Below are 25,471 nucleotides of genomic sequence, written 5' to 3' on the forward strand. Positions count from 1 at the left end.
TAAAGAGCTCTTAAATTGCTGATACAGGACCCAGCAGATCAGTTGTTTCACAGCAGTGGTATTTACAGGTTGTGCTTCCCGAGATCACAGATGTTTCCAAAGCCATGGGGGAGATGCAGGTCAGCACACAGCGGAGCTCTTAAAAGCGTGGCTTTATTGCTACATGTACAAAACTCGCTGGTGTTACAGGAAGTTGATGATTCATTTAAGATCTAAATAGTTTAATAAGCTATTACCCAAGTACAGCCCCTGCCAAATCCAATGGCAGGAAATAATCCAAGCTATAAATTGTGGTCAGATTCCACATAAAGCTTCAAATCACAAGCAGATTCCATGTTAACCTATAATTTACTCCGAATTGATTTCTTTTAGAATCAAATTGTTTAAAATTATTTAATTAAATCATATAATTAGCTCTTTTAATATTTGCAATTGATAATTCAGGAATTTAGTGCCCTGAGAAGCCAGTTAGGTCTATGAATTTGCTGCTCTGGGCATTGATGCCAGATGAGGGAGTCCTTTGTTTTTTCAAAACCTTTCACTAGAAAATTGTACATACTAGCAAGATGGGAATTGCTGACACTGTAGAGAATGGAACTTTTCCCCCTATTGTAAATGCACATCATGTTTGTCATCTCTTTTTGGTTATTACTTCTGAAACTCCAGGTAAAATGATTCAAACACTGGGACTTCTTTCCTCTCTGACTAACTTGTGACAAAGCATCAAATAGATACTAAACTGAAGAATGTTGGAAGCAAAATCTGAAAGCAGATTATTATGCAGAGGAATCTTTACCAAGTCATCCTGAAAGAGAGGAGGAAAGGTGTGGACTGAAAGATATAAACAAAATAAGTACCACAATTTAAAACCGTAGATGCTAAACGCTGCAAGGGCCATGTCTCATTTTGGTGGATTGTTCATTCAGTGGAATATCAATCCCAGTTTGGTGTGGTTGTTGTTCAGGAGCCACTCAGAGCCAAGGAGCTGGGCAGAGCCTGCTCCAGGGGATGCCTGATTTCTAATTAACCTGCTCTGTATTGTGTAGCCCCAGTGTGTAACCCAACTGCAGGTGAACTGACATACAGACCAAGCAACTTCTGATTCTTTCTGAATTCTCTGCAGTTCCCCTGTCCAAGACACCACTGTGAAACCCCCAACAAGCAATTTCAACAATATAGATTTGCTTCGTGTTTCCCCTTCCATTTAGTAGAAAGCACATGGCCTGCACATGATTCCCAGGATGCTGATTCTGCAGTAAGCTCACAGTGTTAGTATATGTCTCATTAAAAATAGAGAAGATAGCTCTAATCACCTCACTTTTAGGGAGCTCCAGCTCTCTGAATTGCTGCCAGAGTGAAATTTAAGGATTCATTAGCTAGGTCACTTTGCAGTTGATATGTACTGCACAAATTATATTTGTTAGACTGAATTAGCAGCAGATTTTTAAACTGTTCTTCACTGTTCTTGGTTCCCCTTGCTGGGGGGTACTGCTGGTGTGAATGTGTTGTCTGTTCCACTAAACTTTGAAATTATCAGTGGTGTTTAGTATCTGCTGATAATTTGAATAGTCCCCTGCAAAGATGTCCACACCTAGCAAATGTCAGCAGAACCTCTGCACTCACTCAGGAAAAAAAAGGACATGTCTGGGGAATGTTCTTTAGGGCTCACTCTGCAAATAAAATAATTCAGGAACTCTATTTAGAAGGTTAAGTTAGATTTACTTACTGGAAAGAAGGCAAAGAATGAAAAATACTGCCATAGGCCACATCCTGTATGTATTCAGAGGATAGAGTTTTGGTAGCTGGAGCTCAGTGAGTATCAAGGAAATTTTTGACACATGGCTGAGATCAGCACTGCCAGGAACAGCTTCACTCCACAGCACACTGGGAAGCATAGCTAGGGACTGAAAACAGATTTACTCTCATCGTGTATAAAGCATCTCCTATATGCAATGTATAACTTAAGAAACAGCACAAAACCTGCCCTGTCTTTGGAGCATCCCCACCTGGTAGGGAACACACACTGCAGAATGCTTTGCCCAGCAGAGGAATGAGAGAAGGACTCCAGTCTCCAGCTGGAGTTTGCTCCGTGACTTTACCAGTGGGAACAGCACTCTCTCTCTGTACTTAGAGGCTAGAGACTCAAAGGGCCAAAAGCTTTATATGAAATGCTTTTTGGAAAATACAGCTTAAACTCAAGAGTATTAGTTCTTTCAAGGTATCTGTGAACCAAAAAGAAAAATGTTTTTCTAACCTGCTGGAAAGTAACAAAATAGATTGACATCTATCAGGGCAGCAGCTAAGTGGTCAGCTCCATGAAGTCACTTCCTTCTGTGGGTGGCTGGATGAAATGCTTTATTTTTGTCAGATTGAAAGAGTTGTCTTTCCTCAGCACAGAAACTTGTGTTTGCCTCTTTTCTAAATCACTCCTAGATGGGCTGATAGCGCCCATGTCACATGGCTGAGGCACTGACACTGCTGATGCTTTGTGGACTGTGATGCTAATTGTCAGCAAGAGGAAGGAGGATGAGAGACTGAGAGTGATCCTGCTCCTGAGAGCTTCTAGCTGAAAATTATAAAAACCAGAAACATTAATCAACAAGCAAATCATACATATAATTTCTCAAGAAGTGCAGATTCAGAACCCTTTTCTCCCCCTATTACTGTCTTATTTTTGACCAACACAAAGCAAACTGCATTGTTTTAACATTTTTATTTTGTATAAATTTGGCAAGAAATTAAACCTCAAACATTTATTGTCATTCTATCTAAATTGTAATTTAAACCAAATAAACCTATGTGCTTGGAAGAGGGCTTGTGTGTTTTACTGAGCTCAGACTTTGATCAGTTATGGTGAGGAGTCTCAGGGTGTAACTGGAGAATAACCAGCTGCACAGGAGACAACTCAGGATAGGATGCAAATGCACCGACCAAAATGAATAAAAAATGTCACCAACAAGTGAGATAAATAGAAATGAACACTTATTTGTAGCTGTTTGTGTGAATGAAGGATTAAAACTTTCTTGGAGACCAAAGGAGAGTTAATGAAAGCTTTTATTTACAAAAGTCAGTGCTCCAGGACAGAAGCTGAAAAAATTACTAAACAGCAAATGAGAGCAGAACTTGTATACATTAAAATGAGATTAATCTGAGCTCAGGGATCATAAGTATACAGATTTGTTTCTCTCCTGGTATTTTTTATAGAAAGTATAGAAAGTCCTATTGTCCATTTTATGTATATTTTGGCTACATACTGCACATATGTACAGACAGTACACTGTACACAGATTCATGTACAAAGTGCAGATTTTTAATAGTGTGCACCTATTTTCACTACTGCTTAATTACCTAGGAACACAGTGAAACAGATAGCTATGATATTTCTATTCCAAGTGGTAAAAATAAGAGCTAGATTGTCAATTCTGATGCACATCTTTTTCATAATTAATAGTCAATAAATCCTCTTTAACAGCCAGCTTCTTTTTTTTTTTTTTTTTTTTTTTGCCTATTGCATATGTCAGTGGAGTACATGAACTGGGGAAAGAAACTTTTCTGGTCAGTCTGCTCATATCCTCTACTTGAATGCAAAAACCAGGAATTGAAGGTTCTTTTGTCTTCCTGCAAATTAGGAGTGAAACATACCCTGTAATAAGCTTATGCCACCCCAGCTGAGAAACATGAAAGGTCTGTCAAGTTCCTTAAATGTAGTTCCAACTTTCAGAGACCTTACTTATAATTCTTTTTTTTCCCCCCAGCCTTGGAAAGCACCTTCTCTAAAAAGTCCTATCTCTTATTAAAAATGCCAATAAAGAGGGAGTTCTCATCACAGTCCAAAGAATCTCAGGTGTCCTCCTGGCAGTAATAACCAAGTTAGTGTTTGTAACAGGAGGAGGGATAAAAAATCAATCACCTTATCCCAGCTTTTAGCCCAACCTACAGCATCTGAGTTCTGGGAATGGGCTCAGGCAGCAAATACATTGAAGAACTCAGACAGTGTCAACTCTTTAAGACAGGTAGCAAGGGAAACAAAAATATTTCCAAAGCAACAAAATATTCCTGGCACCTTATTCTAGCTCAGAGTCTCCTTCAAAGCTCTCGGGGGCACCTGTGGAGCACAGCAGAGCCCACACAGAGCAGAGCAGAACAGAGCATGGTCAGGGGAGGCCAAAAGGAAGGCAGCAGGAGAGGAAAGTGGGATGTGGAGCTGCAGGGAGAGTCCTTGCTTGACTCAAAAGCAGCTGCACAAGGCTTCAGCCATGCAGCTCTGCTCTGCAGCTGAGGTATTTATAACCTGGTGTTTATTGCTTGTGATAACGATCACAGTCAGAAATTTCTGTGTAGGGAATGCACAGGCCCTTATCCCGAGACACACCCATTAGTCATGATTCATATTTAATGCTAGGGTAGGATTAAATGTAATGATCAGATTTATACCCTGTCTGAAGCTGAGTTTATACTAACATAGCTGAAAATTCCAATGTTCTGCTAAGAGGAGTATGTTCCTTCAAGGATTCCTTCTAATCTATAGCAGTGATGTAGCTGGACATATCTGTCTGGAGGGCAAAAGTTTCCAAATATAAGTTATTCCATGCTGATAAAAACACTACCTTTAATTTGATCAAAGACCCATTTAAATTTTTCTTTAGATGCTGTTACAGATTCTGCTCCTACAAATGTGGAATTGAAGTTTCACCTCAGTTAAACCAAAGACTGGTGGTCTGGAGAATCAGCTTCAGACCACCTCCCAGTGTTGAACACATGCTGGGGTGTGTAGCTTTGACCATGTCTGATCTTCTGGAGCAATGACAGAAATTAATGCTGCAGAGTGCAATCAAGTGGTTTTTTAAGCTGCTTTTTCTGCTGCCCTCAAAAGGCCCAAGTGGAACTTCCTGCTGGAACTCATCAGGACCTGAATGATCTCCTCTTGCTGCTAGGTTCTTGAAAATATCATTGCAACTGTCTATTGACATTTCCTTTCTGCATTTTGTTTGTTGACAGTAAGTAGGCTGCACTGTGATAAAGAAAGCTTCCTTTTATTTTAATTTGCCCTGATTTGAGGTCCTAACTCTGTCCCCTAATTTTAAGAAATAAGCTAGATGAGGAAAAGTCAGGGGCACTAGTTTAATCAACCTTCTTCTCACACTGGCAGTTTGAAGTGCTGCTGCTTTTTGTATTGCTTCTGAATCTCTTCTTATCATCAATGAACCCAGAATTATAGCAGTTGGCTAATCCAAGCTGCTCACTGCTTGTGCTCACAAACACAGTTGCTTTTGTTGCTAAAGAGGATCCTTGATTTTGATAGAAAAAATCTTCTATCTTAAAGGAGTAAGAAAGGAAAAATTTTGGACCTTTGGAAGTGCAGGCCAGCAAATATTTGGGAAAAAAGTGACATGATAGACACTTGATTCGGGAAGAAAATGTGGAACAATGAGTCTGATGGGGAAAGAAAGAGGGGGAAGTGTGTTCAGGTAATATGGGAGTGTGAAACAGGTTGTAGAAGAAACCAGAGTAAAGAAAAAGGCAAAGTAGAAAAATTCAGCATTACTTTAAAAAAAAAGCAAAACTTCCAGAGAAAAAATTTATATCTTCTAAATGTTTCCCATATTGTAAGGACTTCTTGCAACCTTCAAATAAATTGCATGACTTGCATTTGAAACTAGAAAGGAAGAAGTTTTTTTTCCTGTAACAATGCATTTCATAATTGACAATTTAAGAATGCATGGTCTAATCATAATACGTGCAAATGTCACTCTGTATTTTCATCTAGATTGCTTTTTCTGTGAGGTACAAAATGTCTGCAGTGAGAGTGCTCAGTGTTGTCCTGATCTGACCTCTAAGGTCTAAGTGCTTGCAGAAAACAGCCATAAAGAGTGGGCAATAACCAGTTCACAAGGAACAAACCCTTGCTGTATGCAGCCACACCCACAGTTAGTTTTTAAGAAATGTATTCAGGTCATCATTAAACCAGTAGTCTGCAATGGAAAATAATTAAAATTCAGAGCAATATCAGAAGGGTGAAAACGTGATTTAATTGAAACATTTTAGAAGAGCTGCCAACATTCAGAGAAACTATTTGCTGTATGTGTATTCCTTAGGGAAATTATTAAATTAATTGAAAAAGCTATAATATGACTGATAGCACTTACTATCATACTAAATGAGCATCACAAAATCAGTTGTTAATCAGGATTAGAGATTAAATGGGACAGTCTGATAAGAATCGACTCTTTTCACCTAAAGGCAGTTGTGTGAAGGAAACCATTTCAATTTTGAACATTATGCACCCAGTCCTAAACAAGTATCCTGTCAGATACCTTGGCTGAATGCAGAAATCCTGATCTACAAATACCAATAAAGAAATTTGCATGTTTTCTACTGCATGAAATAGTAGTTCCCTTTTGCCTGTGGATAAACCACAAGAGCAGCTTTTTGGCCTGTTCCCTGCAACAAAATTGGCTAAAACCAGTGACTGCAGAAAAGAAATGTCAGGTGCTTGAGTAAGACATTATTAACTAATATGATGTAATAATTTCTGAATGAGTAACACTAACATGGAGAAAATAAAAGGAGCCCACAGGAAGACTGATAGGTGAGGTTATAATAACCACAAGAATCTGGTGTGCCATTATTCCGTAGAAATCCTTACTGAAGCTGAACCATCATTTGATTTTTGTGTGGAATTACTTGCTGTACTGGCAATACTACACCATCCAAATGCTTTAATAAACTCTAACCTTGATTTAGTTATAGCAATTAATGATTTTACCTTGTCAACCTGACAGACAATGAATGAAAATCCATTTCACATTCTGAAGTGAGGAATCCCTTCAGCTCAGGAAAGGCCAGGAGTGGAACAGAGGGATGCTGGCAAGCAGGTGCCAAAGGTTACGAGGAGTGCCCAGGGAAGCTGACACAGCTCCTCGCTCTCCTGAGAACATGACGTTATCCTGCATGCATCATTCATGTGCCCACCAAAGGTGAAATGAGGGGCAAGCATTTTCCACCTTGTTACTTCACAAAACACCTGGAAAAGACACAGAGCCTTGTTCAGACAAAGACATGGGCACGGGCAATACATTTCTCCTGTTTCCTGCCTTGCCTTGCTGCTGCAGGTACTGGAATTTTAATCCAGCTGTTGGCTACCTGTGGCCTGGAAGCCACAGGAGTGGGGATTTGTGAGCAGCTGCTCCAGCTGTTCCACCTGTTGCTCTACATAAACAATTGGTGGTGCACCCATAGTCACCAGGAAACACAGACCTGTGCACAGCTGGACTATTATCAGTGTCATCACTTGTTTTCATACCTGTATTTCTTTAGCAATTTACACAAAGGTCAGCATAAGTCCTATGTTTGCACATTCCAGCATTGTGACTGCCTTTGTTACATTAGAAAATACCGGTATTTAAAGCAATATAACCAAATAGAAAACATATTAAACCCTTTTGGACAGCAATAATGAATTGTATAGCTTTTCAAGGAATAACAACTATGAGTGTCCCAATAAAAAGTGCTAATCTGATAACCTCTTAAATACAAGTAAAAGAAAATTAAGATAATTTTGTTTTATAAAAATGTATTTTTAATACACTCCAATTCTGTTATTTATCTTTGTTTTATCTCCATGTTTGCCAACGCTAATTTTGTTATTTTTGACTCCTTTAACATAAGCAGTTATCTAAGACTATGATTTATTGAAATATTTGTAATAAAAAAGTAATTTCATAAAAATGTAAGGTAGTTTAATGAAATGTAATTTATTTTAAAAATATATCAAAAGCTATTATTCACTTAATGAATCAGGAATCAAACAGGAAAGTATGTTTATTTTAATACTTTTACATAAACTTGCTGGCTTATTTGCTGCTCACAAAGTCTGTTATCTCATCTCAGTTTTTCTCCCAGTGAGCTGTGAGCACTTCCTTGTGTGCCCCTGGGTCTTTCTTTTACGTCTGCCTTTACTGAGCTTCCTCTCAGCACACAGAATTCACCCTGCCTCAGTCATCTCCTCCCTTTGCAGCCAGGCCCAAGAACCACACTTGGCTCTGTAGCTCCAGTTCTTCACCTCCTCTGCTAACACAGCTGTGATTACCTCAGCTGTATATTCTACAAAGTCACCAAAGTGGTTTTACACTTTTCCTGCATAAATTACTCCTTTTCTATCTCTCTGCTCCCCCTGTGCTCTGCAGAAATCCAGAAACTTTACTCTCTGAGTACTTTGCTTTGTCTCCGCAAGTTTACAAAGGACAGAGGGAAAGGCAGATGGGAAAAGATGGAAAAGTAAGAAAAAGGAATAATGTACCATGCCAGCACAGCCAAAATGTGTTTTCTTTTTTGTAATAAATCCCAAATACAAAGTTAAGGCTGTGGTCATCACCAGAGGTCAATCATTTTTACTGATCCAAAATGCCTCACAGGCTCCTGAGGAGCCACGCTGGCACACTTCCCAAACACAGGTGTGTCCTGGAGGCACTGCCTGGAGTTGTGTGACTGGCATGAGTTCACAAACTCAATGCTGTGCTGCTAGATTACTGAAATTCTTAATGTGTGTTTGTAGTTCCTTGCATATGAAAAGCTCTCCCTAGGTGCTGAGAATTTATTCTGAGTGAATTTTTAATATAATGAAATCCTGTTCTACTGTATTCGTAATTGAATCAATCTAAATGGAAACAGGATAGGATTATAAAGACTAAAATTATTCTAAACAGAACTCTCTGTCTTATTAAATTGAATGAAATATTATAGCTTGATAAATGTACATATAGCTTGCACACATATTTAGTTATACAATTAAATTTATAGCTTAAATATTCTTTTTTACTCTTCAGAAGTTCTGGAAATTTTTGCCTGTTCGACAGCTTGAGTATTTTCACAATTCTTTCTGAACAATTCCAGTTTATTGTTGCATCTTGGCTGTAAAAACTGCATTAGAAAGCTTGTGTTTTAAAAATCAACATCTGCTTGAACCCTAATTCATAGATATACACCCCTTATACTTAAATTTTCTTTCCATTTGCTTCCTCAAAATGTGAAGTCAACATTACATTGGATTCACAGCTGTCCATTTGAGCAACCATAAAAAAATAAATAAGCTTGCAGTTCTATTTACTGTAACAGTAAGGAAAGGACATACCTGTTTCCTTGCAAAAACAAAATAAACCAACTCCCATCATGCATTTAAAGAGATATTCTTGGAGAACACCATGATCACAGGCATTATTGTGAGGTCACACTGTACTTCTGCGATTCTCAGCACAGAGTTTTCATTGAGTTTTCATTTAAAACAGTATAACAAATTCCACTGATGCCTTTGTAACTTCTGTGCCTGTGCAACTGTATCAAAACTGTGGAAAAAAAAAAAAAAAACATGAACTGCGAGTGTCATCTTAATGCCACAAATACCAGCGGCTGTCTGCTGCTTATCTCCCCAGGGTGTCACCAAGCCACCACTGTGCAGCTCTGTAAGTGGCATTTTCCCTCAGGGCTGTGAAATATAAATATACAGGGTGGAAAACAGAGCAAGAGGGAGGAGGAGGAGTGGAACTGCCGCAGGTCACAGACACTCCTGCTCCTCTGTCTGTCACACAGGGCCTGAAGCAGGCTGTGGGCTGCATTAGCTGGACTTCCACACAGTGCAAACCCAGCCTCCAGGAGCAGATAGATCTAACCTGACAGCAAACAGCAAAATCCAAAATACTGTGCAGTTCATCATCACATTATCTAGTCCAACATCCTGTTCAAGTTTTATGCACATGTTTTTTATTAAAGCCCTAATCTTGTTGGTTTGACTGAAGGACAGCTTGTGTTTTCACTAAAACATCTTCCACAACTGCACCCAGGCTCACTTGGAGAAAAGAAAGTACCAATTAGTGCCACTGGGAATTTTCTTCAGTGACTCTCTAGTTTCACCTGTTAGACATTTGTTCCTCTTACAACTTTATTCCTTAAAGAGATGTTCAGTACCCACTATTGTCTTCCTGACCTTTCTCTTTTTTCCTCACCTTGCTGTCCAGAGTTAACTGAAAAAAGTAAGAACTGACGAGGGACTCCTGCATCTTTGAAGAGATGTTTATTAAGAAGATGTCCAGTTTTTCCGATCTCAGAAGAATCACACATCAGAGATTTTTGTATTTCCTGGTTTTGTTAGTTTGTTGGGGTGTTTTCATTTTTTTTTTAGCAAACTATTGATCTAAAGCTCTAAGGAAGCTCTCTCTCCTTGACATTTACTCAGGACCTTAATACCCTGGCTGAATTACAGCAACTGTTTCTTTGCTGCTCCGTCTCAGTGTTGCTGTTCCACTTGCAGACACTTCCACCAGCTAATGGCTGAATCTTGTTTTCAGCATCTGTCCCCTGGGAAACCTGTTTGGATCCAGGCTTTAGCATCTGCTCCAGCCTTGCCATCTGGCTGGAGGGGGTGGGGATGGCTCCTGGGGTTTTTGGTGGGGTGAAGCAAGGAGCGTAGTGCCTTCCTCACTAAAAAAATGCTGAAGAAATTTCAGCAAAGTTCTCCTTGGGGGTAAAGCCAACTCCCAGCTGACTAAAGCAGATTAAAGGGAGCTGTGAAAGCATGAGCTGGACATACATTGGCATCCTGCTCCTTTGGCTAGAGCCAGCCCCAGATCAGGGACTCTGCAGGAACCACCCTTACTCTGCCTGCTAAATCTCTGTTTCACCGCAGCACAACTGTAGTGACAAACAGCAACTGAGACTCCTCATGTCTCTTGTCTTAAACCTAACTGGACATTTCAAGTAGGTCTCAGACAGATGAGGAGAATAAACTCTTCATCTCAACTTTTGGGGGTATTTCATGCATTGCAATTCGTAAATACTTAAAAACCACAAATGCTGGTGTTTTTCTCTGGCAATGGACATCCATCCCTTCCCACCAGAGGGAGGGACAAACCACTTCCCACTCCCCCTCTTCAGACAGCTGATTTCAACTCAAAAATTGTGGTTTTGCCACAACATCCTGCTGGGAGCTCAAGCCAACCTGCATGTCCATGGTATCCCTGATCCTTCCAATCTTTCATTTTCTGTTTTTTTATGTGTAACTTCTCATTTGGCTGTGTTAAAGTGAATTTCTGTTTCTTTTTCAAGTTATGCTCCTGTCCCATTCACATAGGATTGTTTTGCTAATCTTCCATCATTTTCACAACGATTTGCAGTGATTTTTGTATTTATTTCAAAACTGCCTAAAGTACCAAAGAGAGTCTGCTAGTGGTATCAGTAGAAATCCAGAAGAAATTGGCCCTTTAAATAATCACTCTTCACTTACCACCTTGTAACTGAGAATTGCAATCTAGCCAGTCCTCAATCTCTTCAGTGTGTGCTCAGGGTCGTAGCCTACTAAGATATTTTAAAGCAAAGAAAGGTATTTATTTTGTACTGTTTCCCTAGCCAAATCAGAGAACTTCTCAAACAATCACCTTTGTTTGACAATTTTACACCAAAATATGTTGACTAGCATGTTTCATTTTGTAGTTTCATATTTTAATCCCATTTCAGGTTTTAAAAAAAAGATTAATAGAAATAGTTATTTCCAAACTTGGCACATCAGCACAATATTTCTGTGCATACCTTTTTCTTCCTGTTGCCATCTTTGATTTAGCAGAAGTAGTTCCACAATAACTTTGGGTGCTGGTGGTTCACCCACTCATTCCTGTCCAAACTCTCTTTGGATCTGTAGGACTGGTTAAGTACTTTCATGTGCAAGTATTTTTTTTCCAAATCCTGGGTTGACATTTGGAATGCTGTTGATGCAGGAATATGCTCTGCATAGCTGGAGTTAATTTGGCTGCTGTCAAATCTGTTCCAGCACAGAACAGCTGATAGCTGCATTTATCAGTTACTGTCTTTGGGTTTTTTTGGGTTTTTTTTGGAATATGTAGATGGCATAAAAATTTATGCACAGTTCTTTAGCAACATCTGGTAAATGCATCCAAACGTGGTGATCTTTGATAGCTGTGCTGTCTTTACATGTGATTTCTGGCTTTTCACTGACAGTAGAGAGACTGGTATCCCAGAAAGGCACACAGGCCAAGCAATTCCACAGTCAGCTCCAAGGACCACTTTGCTTTATTAAAGCTGACAAACATTGGCTTTGTTATTGCTCCAGCTTTCCAGGGAAAGTACACATGACTGCAAACCCCAAGACAGACAGTCTAGGAGAGCATGTTTATCTTCAGGAGTAATTGACACCGATTTGCATCCAATATTTGAGGCCTGTGCAATACCACATCGCCCTTTCCGAGATAATTTGAGAGGCTCTGCTCTCCCACAGCAGCCCGAGGTTGTCTATAAGCATTCCTACACAACAGAGAACAGTTCTGGGCAGCTAATCCCTGCTGCAGCACGTACGCTTCTTTTTGTTCTCTTCTGAGACCGAGAATTTGAGGAGGCTTATCTGGCTAAAGGACGTACTGCTTTCCAATATTAACTCTTGTGATTTGAAATTTGACTTCAAAATTAAATTTTTCTATCAACTCATCTGGTTGCATCTTGCAAGATATTGATTCATGTCCCCTTTGCTTGCTAAATAGGTTTGGCCAAAGTCCTCACTAATTGCTGTGCTGTGATGGGTGTGAAGTCTTTTTTGTCCTGCTAATACTGTTCAAGAAACGTATCTGATGGAAGTGGGTACATTTATTTAATCCAAACTTCAGTGTTAAGGATGCCACAGCTCACCAGTCCCTTGTAATCTGAAGTAATTTGTCACCTCTCAGGCTGCTCCACTCAAACTGCTGGTGTGTCAGTTTTCGTCCAGTTTTACCATTTCATCTCTCTCTAACACTAAACTACCCACAGCAAATGTAATGTTCGGATTTGTGAAAAATTCTGTTTTAACCTCATAGATGTTTCCTCTTAAATTTGGCCTCCTGTGGACATGAAATGTCCATCTTGACTGAGCCCTGCATTTATTGTTTTCTGTGAGTCATTTATGCAATTAATGCTGCTATGAAGTTAGCTATTGCTATTAACCCTGGGCAAGCAAAGTGCAAGTACAAACGTCCTGGACAATGCCAACATTCCTGGACACACAAGGTTTTCTTTTGCAGAGTACTCAGGCTGGACAATTGCTTACACGTTCTTTTGCACAACTTTTTTTTTTGTCCTCCTCACTTTTGTACCCTAACAGGAGCAGCTCTGGCACGAGCTTGCAGAGGCACAGCACCTTTGCTGAGGACGGCTCCCAGCCCATTGTGCTTGTCTTTGCAGCATTTCACATCTGTACCTCTGACACAGAGCATTATGCACAACCAGCACATCACGAGCCCTCTGCCCTCTGAAGTACTTATTTTTATTTTTAGAGAAGATACATTCTGTTTCATAAGTTGTTGGATCAGCTTAGCGCCCTGGCTGGGGGCATGATTGCTTTGCTCCTTTGATACAAAGAGATTTGAGCTGTGCTGTGACACAAAAGCAGGGAAAAAACTTTGTTGCAGCATTTTGTAATGGTATTGAATCTACGGTATTTCACTTTTTTTTAGCATTTTGTGCAACATCTAGAATTGGAGTATGACTGCAGATCTGGGCAACTCATAAAAGAACAGCATATGACATCATGTCCCAAAATTATGCCACATTGCTACTTCGGTCATCTGGGCCCATATGTCTCCTGTGCTTACTCAGAAAGGCAGATATTCATTGCTGTTTCACAGTTTAGTTTCATAAATTAGTTGCTCATTTTCACACTTGTAATAAGAAAAAGCTACATAGTGTAAATAATAATTGTTAGCATTATGTAAAAAAAACCCAAACAAACAAACAAACAAAACCCCAAAACAACAACAAACCAGTAGCATGAGAAACAGGGAACCCCAGGTTTTAGTCCAGTGACAATCATGGAAAAATCACTAATTTGGGAAAATTATATACAAAAGCAAGTCTGTTATGCTGTTCCATATATGCAAAGACAGTCTAGAGAAGCCCAGATTTCCTGAAACTGTTTAACTTAACTGTAAAGAGATAGTGGACTTTATCAACTTTCTAAATTGTATCACTTTTAAATTTTGTTATTTTCTGTATTTGCATTTCTGCTTTTCTCTTTGATATGCCTACATTTCAGAGTCATTCCAGGATGAGGTGTTTGTGAAAATTTTTTTTATGCTTTTATCAGACTGCTCAATAAATTCCTCCCATAAAAATAACTCCCAAATTTTCAAGTACATTGCTGCATGCCACCCCCCAATGAAGGCATGACAGTGAACGACTGTATAGTGCCAATTAAATTCTACAACTCACTAACTCAGAAATAGCATTGCTCATTTTATCGTGACTACTCATGGAAGTGAAATTACTTCAGTGCTCAAATGCTTGTAGGATGAAGTGACTTACAGAGGACCAAGTTAAGCAGCTCAGTCATGACTCTGCGACTGAGTCAGGCCCTCCAGTATCATGGAACCATGGAATTGTCACGGCTGGAAGAGACCTTCAGGATCATCCCGTCCAACCACCAACCCAGCACTGCGTCTGTAACCCTAACCCAGTAACCCACATCACCCAGCACCAGTTTCAGATGCCTCTTGAACCTGGGCAAGAACATTCCATTGAATGCCTGCCCACCCTGTCGGTGAACATTTTTTCTAACATCTAATCTCAATCTCCCCTGTCTCATCTTGAGGCCATTTCTTGGGATCCTCTGCCGGCACAGCAGCAGAGACGGGCCCTGCCTGCCTGTGCTCTCCTTTCAGGGAGCCAGAGAGCCATGAGGCCTCTCCTGAGCCTCCTTCTCTCCAGGCTGAACATCCCAGCTCCCTCAGCCGCTCCTCACAAGACGCATTTCCTAGACCCTTCACGAGCGACAGCTCCGTTTGTATTGACTTTCTGACAAAGCTTTGACACATCTTCAGGATTTTTGTACTCCTCTTTTCCCCCACCACCCTAAACCCGGCACGGCAGCACCCCATGCCCATGACAAAGCAAACCCATGTCCCCACGCACCCCTCCTTCCTCGCCGAGCCACACGAGCCTTTCCGAAAACGGGGCGCGAATGCGGGAGGGATTTTCAAGGGAGGCATTTTGGCTAAACCAACGAACGGGTCCCTCACAACGTTGGCGCGGCCGAGGAGTTCGGTTCGGTTTGGAGCGGAGCGGGAGGTGCCGGCCCGCGGCTACTGTGACGGGGCCTTTCGAAAGGGGAAGCGGCTCCTGAGGCGGCTTGTGCGGACCAAGACTGCCTGTTCGGCGCCTCCCCGGGTGTCGGTGCCCGGCCGGACTGCATCTCCCGCGGCGCCCCGCGGCAGGGCGGGGCGGGCCGTGCGGCGGAAGGGGCGCCGCTCCCGTCGGCGGCGGGGGCAGCTCTATCCGGGCTCTTGGCGCTCTCCCTTCCTTTCGCGCCGGCGGCCGCTGGAGGCGGCGGGTCCATGTGCGCTCGGCGCGGCCCCGGCCCCTGCCCTCCGCGCTGCCCCCGCCATGGACCCCAGCGGCATCATCGAGGCCCTGCGGGGCACCATGGACCCGGCGCTGCGCGAAGCCGCCGAACGACAGCTCAACGAGGTGAGGGCGCCGCCGGGCCTGGGCCGGGGCCGCGGCGCTGGGGAGCGGGGACGAGGCCGGCCCGTGGGAGGGGGAGCGGGGCGGCGGCGGGGAGGGTGCCCCCGGCTCCTCGGCCCGCCCGCCCGCCAGCGCGGCCCCTTCCCGCCGGCCGCGTCCCGCCGGCCGCAGGCCGGGCCCGGCGTGCATTGTCCCCGCACATGGCAGCGGGGCCGGGCCGGGCGGGGCTGCTCGGGCCGGGGGCAGCGGCAGAAAGCGGCCGAGGCCCCCCGTGCCTCTCTCGGCGGTAACAAATTGCCTCCATTGTCTCCATGCTCAGCCGGGAAAAGGGTGATCCGCGGAGAGGGGTTTAAAACCGCCCTTGTGCAGGCCCTCGGTGGCTCCGGCTGGACGCAGCCCTGCCTGGGACCATTTAAGCGACATCAGTCTTTGGGTGTTGAAAGCACTGGTTTGTCAGCGGGGAAGGAGGTAGCGAGAGCCCCATCGCTCCGCAAGCAGTGCAGCCTGTAAGAGTGGCCTGGGCTGAGTTCAGAATCAAATCTGATGGCCTGGGCTGAGCTGAGAATCAGATCTGGCAGCCTGGCGGTGTTTGGTGCTCCAAATCCCGTGGGCTCCGGGTTCAGCAGGGCTGCCGGGGTGGGTGTGCTCCCTGGGTGTATCCGGACACGTGTCCCAGGGACGGGGGCAGACAGGGCTCCCAGCCCAGGTGTGTCATCCCTTGTACTGCACTCACCTGCCAGACTCGGATGTAAAATCCCAGCAGCTCCCAGTTCCAGGGACTTCGGGTTTGGAAGAAGATTATATTTTTGTTCTGCTTAATCTCACCTGGTAGATGAAAACTTTATTGATGAGACACAGCCACGGGGCTTGTAGACATTTGGAGAACAGAAGTGTTTTAGTGTTTGACCCAGAGAAAAGAGCATGTCTTGATGGAGGAGGTGAAGGATAAGCCTGCGTGGCAGCTCTTGTGGTGCCTTTAATTGGCTTTTTCCACAAAATTTTTCCTTGTTGCTCTTTAGCAGACTTTGGGCCTGACAATACTCATGTAATGCAACAGATGTTCAGCAGAGCTTAGATAAAGGTGGGCCAAGTGTTCTGCTGGCAGTGGAGAAAATAAAAAAAACTAAAGGTAGAGCTTCTCAGAAAATTAAAAAGTGATTCTGGCATGTTATTTAATAAGTGATTGGCAAATAAATATTAGGTGCCTTTGAAATAGATAGCTCTGAAACTACTCAATGGCTAATTGAGACTTGTATGAAGTAATTGCCTGTATTTTCCATGTACTCTGTACACGTTAGTGTTGGTTATTTAAATCAAAAATGCAAAAAATATGATGGCCTATAAGGACAGCAATATCTATGAAATCTTAAGCTGGCCCCAAAATGCATTTTTTTGTGTGTACAAGGGATTTCAATATTTAGATACAGTAACTTGCTTGAAATCTATCTTAGTTCTTTCCTGCAGGTATTGAGTTGCTGAAGGTGCAGGAAGTTAACGTTCTCTGCCGGTTGGGTCTTCAGCAAATGGCAAACTCTTGCAGGAAGAATGGTGCTCGCTGCCCACTGGCTTTTGTTCTCACTTTGGAATCAAAACCCCATGGTCCATCGTGTACTACACAAATGCTAAATTGTGTAAAATTGGCATAAAATCTGAATAGTTGTGCCCCTTTAAAAACACCACATATTACTGAACCAGTGTGTAAAAATTCTTTGTTGTGGGAAATGGAGCATCACTAATCTTTCACAGATATTTTGTGATAAAAATATGTGCTAAACCAGAAGTCTGCAAGCACTTACACATACATTCAGCTTCATTCATATGCGTGGTCTTGGTTTTACTTAGGTTTAATGAAGTCAGCTACGCATTTTCCTGCAGGATGCTGGTCTGAATTTGGCAATTCTGTTACCAGTTAATACCTAATTACAGTTCTGGGGGTCTCTTTCTCTGTAAAGATGAGATCACAGCAGCAGTGAACACTGTTCTTGTACATGGCCAAGCTGCACAGGTGTTTTTATAGCTTAATAGTTGTCCTTGGTTGACCTTTCAGTTTACTTTAATTTGTCAGAAGTGCCTCTGTTGAGCTGATGAGACTGGCTTTCAGCAGAATGGTCATTTTACCTTAGCAGAAAAGACTGTGCATCAGTCAGTAATTGATATTCCTGATTAGTGCAAGAGACATCTAAGTAGGTAAGAGTTAACCAAGTATTTGGATCTCTCTTCACCATATCCTATCATTCAACAAAGTTCTTTTGCCTGGAGAAGGGGACTGGAGAGTATGATTCTTGATTTGTCCAGGCTCTGTTATTTTTCCTTTGACCTTGGCTATGTCATGAATTATTCTATGCTTTATTTCTCCTTTCACTAAGTTTTATCAGGTTGTATTGCCTGCCCATAAAAGGCTGTGAGAACTTTCAGAGTTGAGATAATGTTAAAAAGCAAGTATTTCGGTCTCCTTGTCTTTACTTTTCTCACTGTGAAAAGAAGTTATAGGGAATGAGATCACTGGCTCCTGCATCTCAGCATTTTCAGCTGATGGGGTACCCTGGGGTGTTCACCCATCTCTGTCCCTGTCTCACAGGGGAAAGCTGTGTTTTACCAGAACTTAGAACCAGACTCTTCAATTAAGCTACTGGAAAGCAGCAGGAAGACATTGCTGCTTTTGAAATAGTCTTTGTGCTGCATGTATAAAGAGTTTCTTGGAAATTGTGATGAAAATAGATATTTTTTAACTATGCAGCTATGGAATGACACTGAAAACAGTACAGAACGTTGTTTCATCTTCTAATATCAACATATTTATAAAGGTGCAGTTGCTAGATAATACTTTCCTTGCAGGTTTTTTCTTTGTAATTCCAGGGAATTTATAACTTCACTGCGATATGTCTTGTAAGTCTCTGAGATTCACCTCAGTGTGTGAGCTAGTAAGACATCTTTTTAGACTAACAACCCAATTTTTGTGTCTGACGATGTTTAGGGGGAAAAAAGTACAATCCCCTATAACTCATCATTTTTTTGTAAGTCAGAGCTCAACAGAGTTTGCTTAGGAAGACATCCTGACTTTCAGAAGTTACATTTAAGGATTTTTTGTGTTCTAATGTGAGTGATAGGGAAAGGATAAAGAGGAGTTCCTGTTGGCTGGCCACCATCACCATTGATTTAACAGTGCAGTAGGGCCTGGTTCAGTCCTTTCACTGCCTCCTTAATTGCTACAAATGTCAGAAGGATGGAGTGGTTACATTAAATGATTGGACTCTTAGCTGCTGAGAGTTTAGGAGTGGAAGGTTGTCAAAAGGGGAAGAAGCAAGCTGCTTCTTACATGGAGTCTTTCAGACAGGATTTTTCAAATGCTGGATTGCTATGGATACTTTGGGAGAGGTGTTTATAGTGTTACCTCCAGCTTGAATTTTTTTAACCTTTTCTGACATGGTTTGCATGTGTAACATCTACAGCTCTGCATTGTAGTGTAAGAAAAAGAACAGAGCATGAGTTTCTTGGCTTTGATTATCAGATCATGGGGTCTCTTTTGAAGTTGTTGGTGTGACATTTTACCCCAAGTACTTCGGTACTTTCACTTCCCTCATCTTCCATCTGTGTATTCTGGTGTGCTAGATGAGGAGAGCTTTGGGTGTTTTAAGCTGCATGTGCCAAGGCTGGTCCAATACCAGGAATCCCCTTGGGGGCAGTAAGGCCCCGAGGGTGCTTTGGCTCCACTGGGAAGAAGTTTCCCAGCACGAGATAAAATCCGAGCAGAAAGGGCCACTTGTCACTTTCTCATGACTTAGCAAATAGTTCCTGTGTGTGCCTAGCAAGCCTCTGCTAGGAGCACATTGCTTTTTCCTCAGCCAGTAGAGCAAATAGTCCTGCAACACGCAGACAGTGATGAAGGGAGCAGACAGGGATGTTTGCAGGAACTGGTAAGTGTGTGTGTCTGTTTTGTGGACGTTAAACTAGGTTTGCATATACATTGTAGCTGCATAAGAGGTGGCAGAACTGGCTTGCAAAAAAACCTGAGGTCAGAACGACTTCCACACCTGCTGAGTTCTTAAAAAAGAATTAAAAGAGTGCTACAGGGCAGGTTGCTGATTCAGCGTGGCCTTACAGCTCCTGACCTTACCTTTCTATAAGAAAACAGTTTCATCTCAGTGTAAGAGTTACATGCACCCAGTCCTGCTATGGCCCAGATCAAAAATTGCATGTAGATTTTTTTCCCCAAAACTGGAATGGAGGAGAAGTATTGAATTTATTTTTTAAAATCTACTTTATTTTTAATATGTTAGCCTTTATTCACATGTGTGCTGCTTTGAATAGCTATATAAATAACCTGGGGTTCCAGTTCAGCAGCATTAAGTAAGTGTTGCTCATATGTTCTGCTTTTTTGGGCAGCAGTAAAGGAGGTGCCTATTGTAGTGTGTTTGTTATGGTATGTCAGCTTCCTGATGTCTGAAAAGAATGCATGGAGGTCTTTTTACCCAAGATGAAACTTGGTTTTATCATTTAGAGGCATGCAGGCTTTGTGTGAGAGATGAATATTCCAGCATTAAAGATTCATTTAAGTTACTGCAGTGAGTTTCATTACTGGAGGAAAAGTGCTTTTCCACGTTGTAATTAACTATTCATAGTTCACATGCCATGAACTGGTCTCTTCCATGTTAACTTTGAACTTCATTCTTCTTTTGGACTCTGCAGCTGGTATAACACTTTTCTCAAAAGTCTCTTTTAGCACATGTTGAACAAAGCAACCCTGCTGGGAAAAACTGCAATGTGCAAAAAGATTGTGTGCTCTGGGGCAGTGATTGGTATTAACAGACAGTGGTGCAAGGTTTGTGGCCTGATAGAACACATTCCTCAGCTAGCCAGGCTGCATAGCAAAGATTGCTCTTGGGAAAAGTCCCCGAATTCTTTGGCTCTTAGACAGCAAAGTCATACCAGTGACATGGCATGTTGGACCTTTTGTAAGGGGGGAGGACTTGAGATGAGTTTTGGTTTTGTTTTTCTTTAAATGCTGAGTTAAGTGCTGGAAAACAGACTTCTGTGATAGAACTATTTTTTAAATAATACTGTAGTTCTCTAAATTTAATGTTTACTTTTAAATGGTACATGTTAACAAGGAGCAAGACAATAAAAGTCAAAATTTTACCAATATCAAAACTTTGAAGTCTTAAAAATTTTCTTTTCTTTATGCAGTTTAGAGTATGTGATAGTGACCATTGTGAAATCCTGATTTTAGTTCAAAACTGAAGCTAAAATAGGTGTGGGTTTTAGTCTGGTTGTTTTTTTTAGCAGTGCAGTCAGTGAAGAGGAGCATGTTGTCCTGAGAGGCAGCCCTCTTGGGGGAGTAAAATTATTAAAGATGGAAATAGATGAAAGAGATGTGGATTCAGTATTTTTTAATGCTGTGGATACAAAAAGGTGGTGTCTTATTTTAGGTCCGGTTGTTTTTCTCCAAGTGCCAGTAAAACAACAGATGCTCTTTTTAAGAGTGAAGCAGAGCAATGAGAGGTGATTGTAGTACTTGGTGTTTTATTTGAGCATCCAGTACACCCTCGTCTTCATGGAACCGTCCCTACTCATCCCTACACTCAATCTCTCTGCAATCACCTTCCTTTCAGTGCCTTGGGAAGGAGGTCACTGTGAAGAGTTTGGGAGTCCTTTACATTCCACAGAGAATGCATGGAAGTGTTAATGTAGCTCTGTGTGAATGTAGGTCTTAACGGAGAGGATTAAGAGCAGGCTTCGATTGGCAAGAGCAAGGTATTTTACTTGTATTAAAAGCACAGATTATATCTTGGCTGAATCTGCTTTGAACCACTAAAGGTGATAAAGCAGCTCATCCTCCTGGTTGGTTGGAGTCTGATGCTTCAGATGCTAATAAGGATGATACTTGTAAGATTTTAAAAAAACCAAACAGATAATGGTGTAGATGTTTTAGTTTAGTCCCTTAAAGCTTGCTATAGTTCAAAGAACCCAGTGAAAATATATTAATCCCACATACTAATACAATTGATACTTCTGGGGAGCTTCTGTAGCCTGCTATAGGCACAGGCTCAGTCCTGTCTTTGTAAACGAAGAAAACGTTCTTTGGTATTTTATTAAATTTCAGTGTGTGGCAGTTTTGTACACTGCTGTCTATTTTTTGTTTCTTTTATGACATAAGATTTTTAAATTTAATTTCTTTGGGTTTTCCCATTAAAATTCCCATATTTGGGAATTTTAATAGGAAAACATTTCCATATTTGTTGCTGAAATTGATGTTTTTATGCCAAGAATAGCGGTCATTTATCATGGGAAAGGGAAAGTAATCCTTCCTTTTTTAAATTATAGGATTAAATGCTTCTGACTTTGCAAACATTGCAAATTTTCACTATAGAAAAGGTATCTGTTAAGCTTATAGCCCTTGTGGAAAGACATCAGTTTGCACTTTTAAGTCCATTTTATTCAGACTAATATGACCTTACTGTAGGTGAGTTAAAGGTTATTGAAACTGAAAGCTTTCTTCAGGTTCAGGACACGTTAAACACAGGAGCACTTCCGCTGCCATTAATGTTAAGCGTATAATTGAGCGCTGTGCTGAATTAGGGTCTGATGTCATTGGGAATGTGCTGCAGGACTCTGTGTGTCTATTAATGTTCCTTAAGGAAAGGAGCAACTTAATGGGGCTGGGGCTGGAGGAGAAATCAAACCCGACTTGTAAATTTTATTTGAAATTTATTTATTCAACCACTACTTGGCAGTTGAAGATAATTGCTTTTTTTTTTTTTTTTTTGTTAATTTGAAAGTGTGTTTGCTTCTTGAGGACTTGGGGAATATCAGAGGGACATGGGTCAGCAGGACATGTGCTCATATTGCAGTGTCAGTTACTCTCAGTTCATCAAACCACACTCTGTAAATAAACATTTCAGTGGGGCCAAATGCTTCTGGGTGCTCTGGAGCCTGTAGAGTTTTAGTGCACAAGGATGTGTACAACAGTGTTCTAACATTTTGGGCAGATTCTTAAGTCAAATTTGTTCTTCATTTGAAATCTGTTTTAAAGAACAGGAGGTAGAGAACCTGCTGCACAAACCAAATCTGAGTACCAGTGTCATGTCCCAGGCTGTCCCTTTCACACTTGTTTATACTGGAACCTACTGGAGATACTTGCTCAGGAAAATGAAAGTTGAAGAGAACATTCTAGTACTGTAGGAGTGAGTTGAGCAGCATGACACACTTAGGAGGAATCTTGACATCATTTCATACTGTCAGAGGAGTTTTTGGTGTACTAACGGAATGGAAGGAAAACTTCTGATTATTTCTCTTTATGATATGACGTTGCTGCAGTATTTGGGGCAGGCATTTGGTTTTCATAAATAGTGTGTGTAATTTCAATTGTTTTGAAAATAACAGGTGGGTAAGAGGTGTTTTCCTAGGAGTTCAACAGGTCAAATTATGTGGATCTATGCACTTGTCTTTGATAGAGGAACTGCAAAGAACATAGGAAACAGCAGTGACATGTAAGTGAAGATAAAGCAGAACAGCAGAGCTGTTTGGAAGTTGGATGAGATAGATCAGGGCTTGTCCAACAGAATATATCTAAGGATGAGGTCCCACAGCCATTGTGGATAAGTGTTCCAGGCCTTGGCCTCCCTTGTGAATTGTTGTTCCATGCATAAAAGAGGGATTTTCCACTGTAACTCATGTCCGTGGACTCTTTACCTTAAGGAAAATTATGTTGGGTTTCAGTTAAGAATAGCAGAGTTAGCTTTTAAGGATTGCAACTCACTTTTCCCAGCAAAATTAATTTATTGTCTGGAGTTCTTGATGCTTGGAAAAGGTGGGTAAGGGTGTTATAGTAACATTAAGGTTTGTTTCCTCATTGAAAATACAATCCAGCCTGTAATGTATCAGTGACAATTCTCATTATGGTAAGAAAAAATATTTTTTGATTCTTTGTAAGTGAAACTCCTGCAAATCCTTGGGAAGTTGTTGCTGTGCGGATGTGTCTCCATTTGGATCTCCCTGCTGTTGCTTTGCTGTGGTGTGGTTCTCTGGACAGCTGCTGCAGTAGTAGTGCATCAGTGGTCCCTTGAAACTGATTTTTCAGAAAGATGAAGTAGGACTTGGACTTAGTTGTAAAGCGTAGTTCCCATCTGTTTCTTAGCTTATTATCTAATGAACTCATACCTCACTAAAGGTCACTGTAAATGTGCTGCACTTGGGTTTTTTGGGCTGTTCAGGTACTCTTGCTTCAAGTGTTTGTTCTGAATGGGGAATATGTTTGGTGACTGTGGAAGGCTGATTCCTGTTCAGTGAATTCTTCAGCTCTATTACCTTAAACAGTAGGTTTTTCCTCCCCCTTGCTGTCTTCAAAATACAGTGAGCACAAAACTTTGGAATGCTTTGGCTGATTAGCTGACTCCTGTGCAACTGGCTGAATTGCTGGTATTCTATTGATTGCATTACATCATTATAAAGATATTGTAAAGCTTAATGGAAGTATTCTAAAACTTAACTCTTTTTTTTTTTTTCCCCTCTCCATAGGCTCATAAGTCAGTGAACTTTGTTTCAACTCTGCTTCAGATCACTATGTCCGAGCAACTGGATTTACCAGTGAGACAGGCAGGCAAGTTTTCAAATATTTTTGTCATTGTATCTACTCAAATGGTGCATACACACAAGTACACATGCAGTTACTGTTAAAGAAATCTATTGGTTTTAATGTCAAGAACTCAGAAGTTGGGAGTTGCTCATGTTACAGTCATCACAAGCTATTATCTGGCACCATACACTGAGTAAGGAAGACAAAAAGAAAAGGTGTGTTGGCTCCTGAATGATTCTTCCCCTTTATCTCTAGTGAACATTCCTGAGGGAAGCAGAGTGGTTTATGATGCCGGTGCACTTGGTCCAAGGAAGTCATTTAAACTTGTACTGGGAGCACTAATGTTTCTAAACATACTAAGTGGAATAAAACAAATTATGTTTTTTGGAACCCTGCTTATTTGCATGTGAGCCATCAGTAAATTAGATGTTGATTATTGACAGCTCCAAACATCCCCTTAAAGCTTCTCTGATTAATTTATAGAGGTTTTTAGTACAATACTTTATTGGGTTTTCTGACTGGTCAGCAGGAGGGTGTGATCTGGACTGCTTATTTGGACCTTCTATATGGCAAACTACTTCAAGCTAAACTTAGCTTGCATTTTTATCTTACTGCTTGGGGGTACTGTTCAAATGACGACACAAAAAGCTTACTACCCTAAAAGTGTAACATGCAAAAAGAAGTTCGAAGAAAACCTGTGAAATTTCACCCTGCTCCACGCAAGCCAATTAAACCCCAAAGCCTCCTGTGGAGAGTGGGGATGGCTCATTCAAGGCCCAGCTTACAAACTGTGTGTTTGCAAAGCAATTATTGATAAATCTCTCTGAGGGCTGGCTGAAGTCTCTGTTACTTCAGTCTTGTAATAATCTGCTGAGTGTTTCTTGACCTCTGCAGACACTTTCAGAAACCCTCTGGTTTCTGAATCTTCAAAAGGTGCATATGAAATTTAGGAAGAGAAGTTGCTTTATGGACTTCTATGTAGAATTAGATTAACAGTAACTTTGTTACCAGTTTGCCATTTTAGATTTCCTGTTGCCTGTTGTAAGTACTTCTCCAAGTGCTGTGATTTATATTCTGCCACACAAGCAATTTGGATTTGGTTGCCAAATGGTAAATGCAGGGTTTGTTCCAGAAGCCTGATTGCTACAAATTGCTGTAGCCCATAACCTGGGTATAAAGGAGCTCTGTTTCTCTAGCATTCATTCCTGTATCACTAGCTTAATTAGATTTTTTTTTTTTTTTTGCTTACAAGGGATGTTTTAGGTTGTCATTAGTATTGATCAGCTTTTCTTTTTCAGTTTTAATGAAAATATTGAGAAAATCATTATAATGGATTTTTCAGAAGTGTTGCTAAATAGTTTCACAACTGCTTACCTGAATCACAACTAAAAGCAATACCTGTAGTTT

General features: G+C 41.2%; 1 protein-coding gene and 1 long non-coding RNA gene across 4 annotated transcripts in view; one reads left to right on the plus strand and one right to left on the minus strand.

Annotated features, from left to right (window-relative positions):
* Window positions 1–157: 157 nt before the first annotated feature.
* On the minus strand, window positions 158–15,245 carry LOC121352073. Of its 3 annotated transcripts, none has more exons than XR_005954880.1 (4): window positions 14,941–15,134; window positions 9,131–9,341; window positions 6,767–7,024; window positions 158–1,904 (listed from the first exon to the last, which is right to left on the minus strand). It is a non-coding gene; the product is annotated as an uncharacterized LOC121352073 (long non-coding RNA). The 3 variants fall into 3 exon arrangements; XR_005954879.1 differs by having other exon boundaries at window positions 158–2,566; XR_005954878.1 differs by lacking the exon at window positions 158–1,904 and having other exon boundaries at window positions 3,478–7,024; window positions 14,941–15,245.
* A 19-nt stretch (window positions 15,246–15,264) lies between these two features.
* The window catches only part of IPO7 (importin 7), a 34,261-nt gene continuing 24,054 nt past the window's right edge, over window positions 15,265–25,471 (plus strand). The window contains exons 1-2 of the mRNA XM_041464652.1: window positions 15,265–15,495; window positions 24,007–24,088. Of these exons, the coding sequence (XP_041320586.1) occupies window positions 15,412–15,495; window positions 24,007–24,088 (166 nt within the window). The 5' untranslated portion in view covers window positions 15,265–15,411. The remainder of the gene's footprint in view (window positions 15,496–24,006; window positions 24,089–25,471) is intronic.

This window comes from Pyrgilauda ruficollis, unplaced genomic scaffold, assembly GCF_017590135.1.
Source record: "Pyrgilauda ruficollis isolate IOZ18807 unplaced genomic scaffold, ASM1759013v1 scaffold182, whole genome shotgun sequence".
Lineage (NCBI taxonomy): Eukaryota > Metazoa > Chordata > Aves > Passeriformes > Passeridae > Pyrgilauda > Pyrgilauda ruficollis.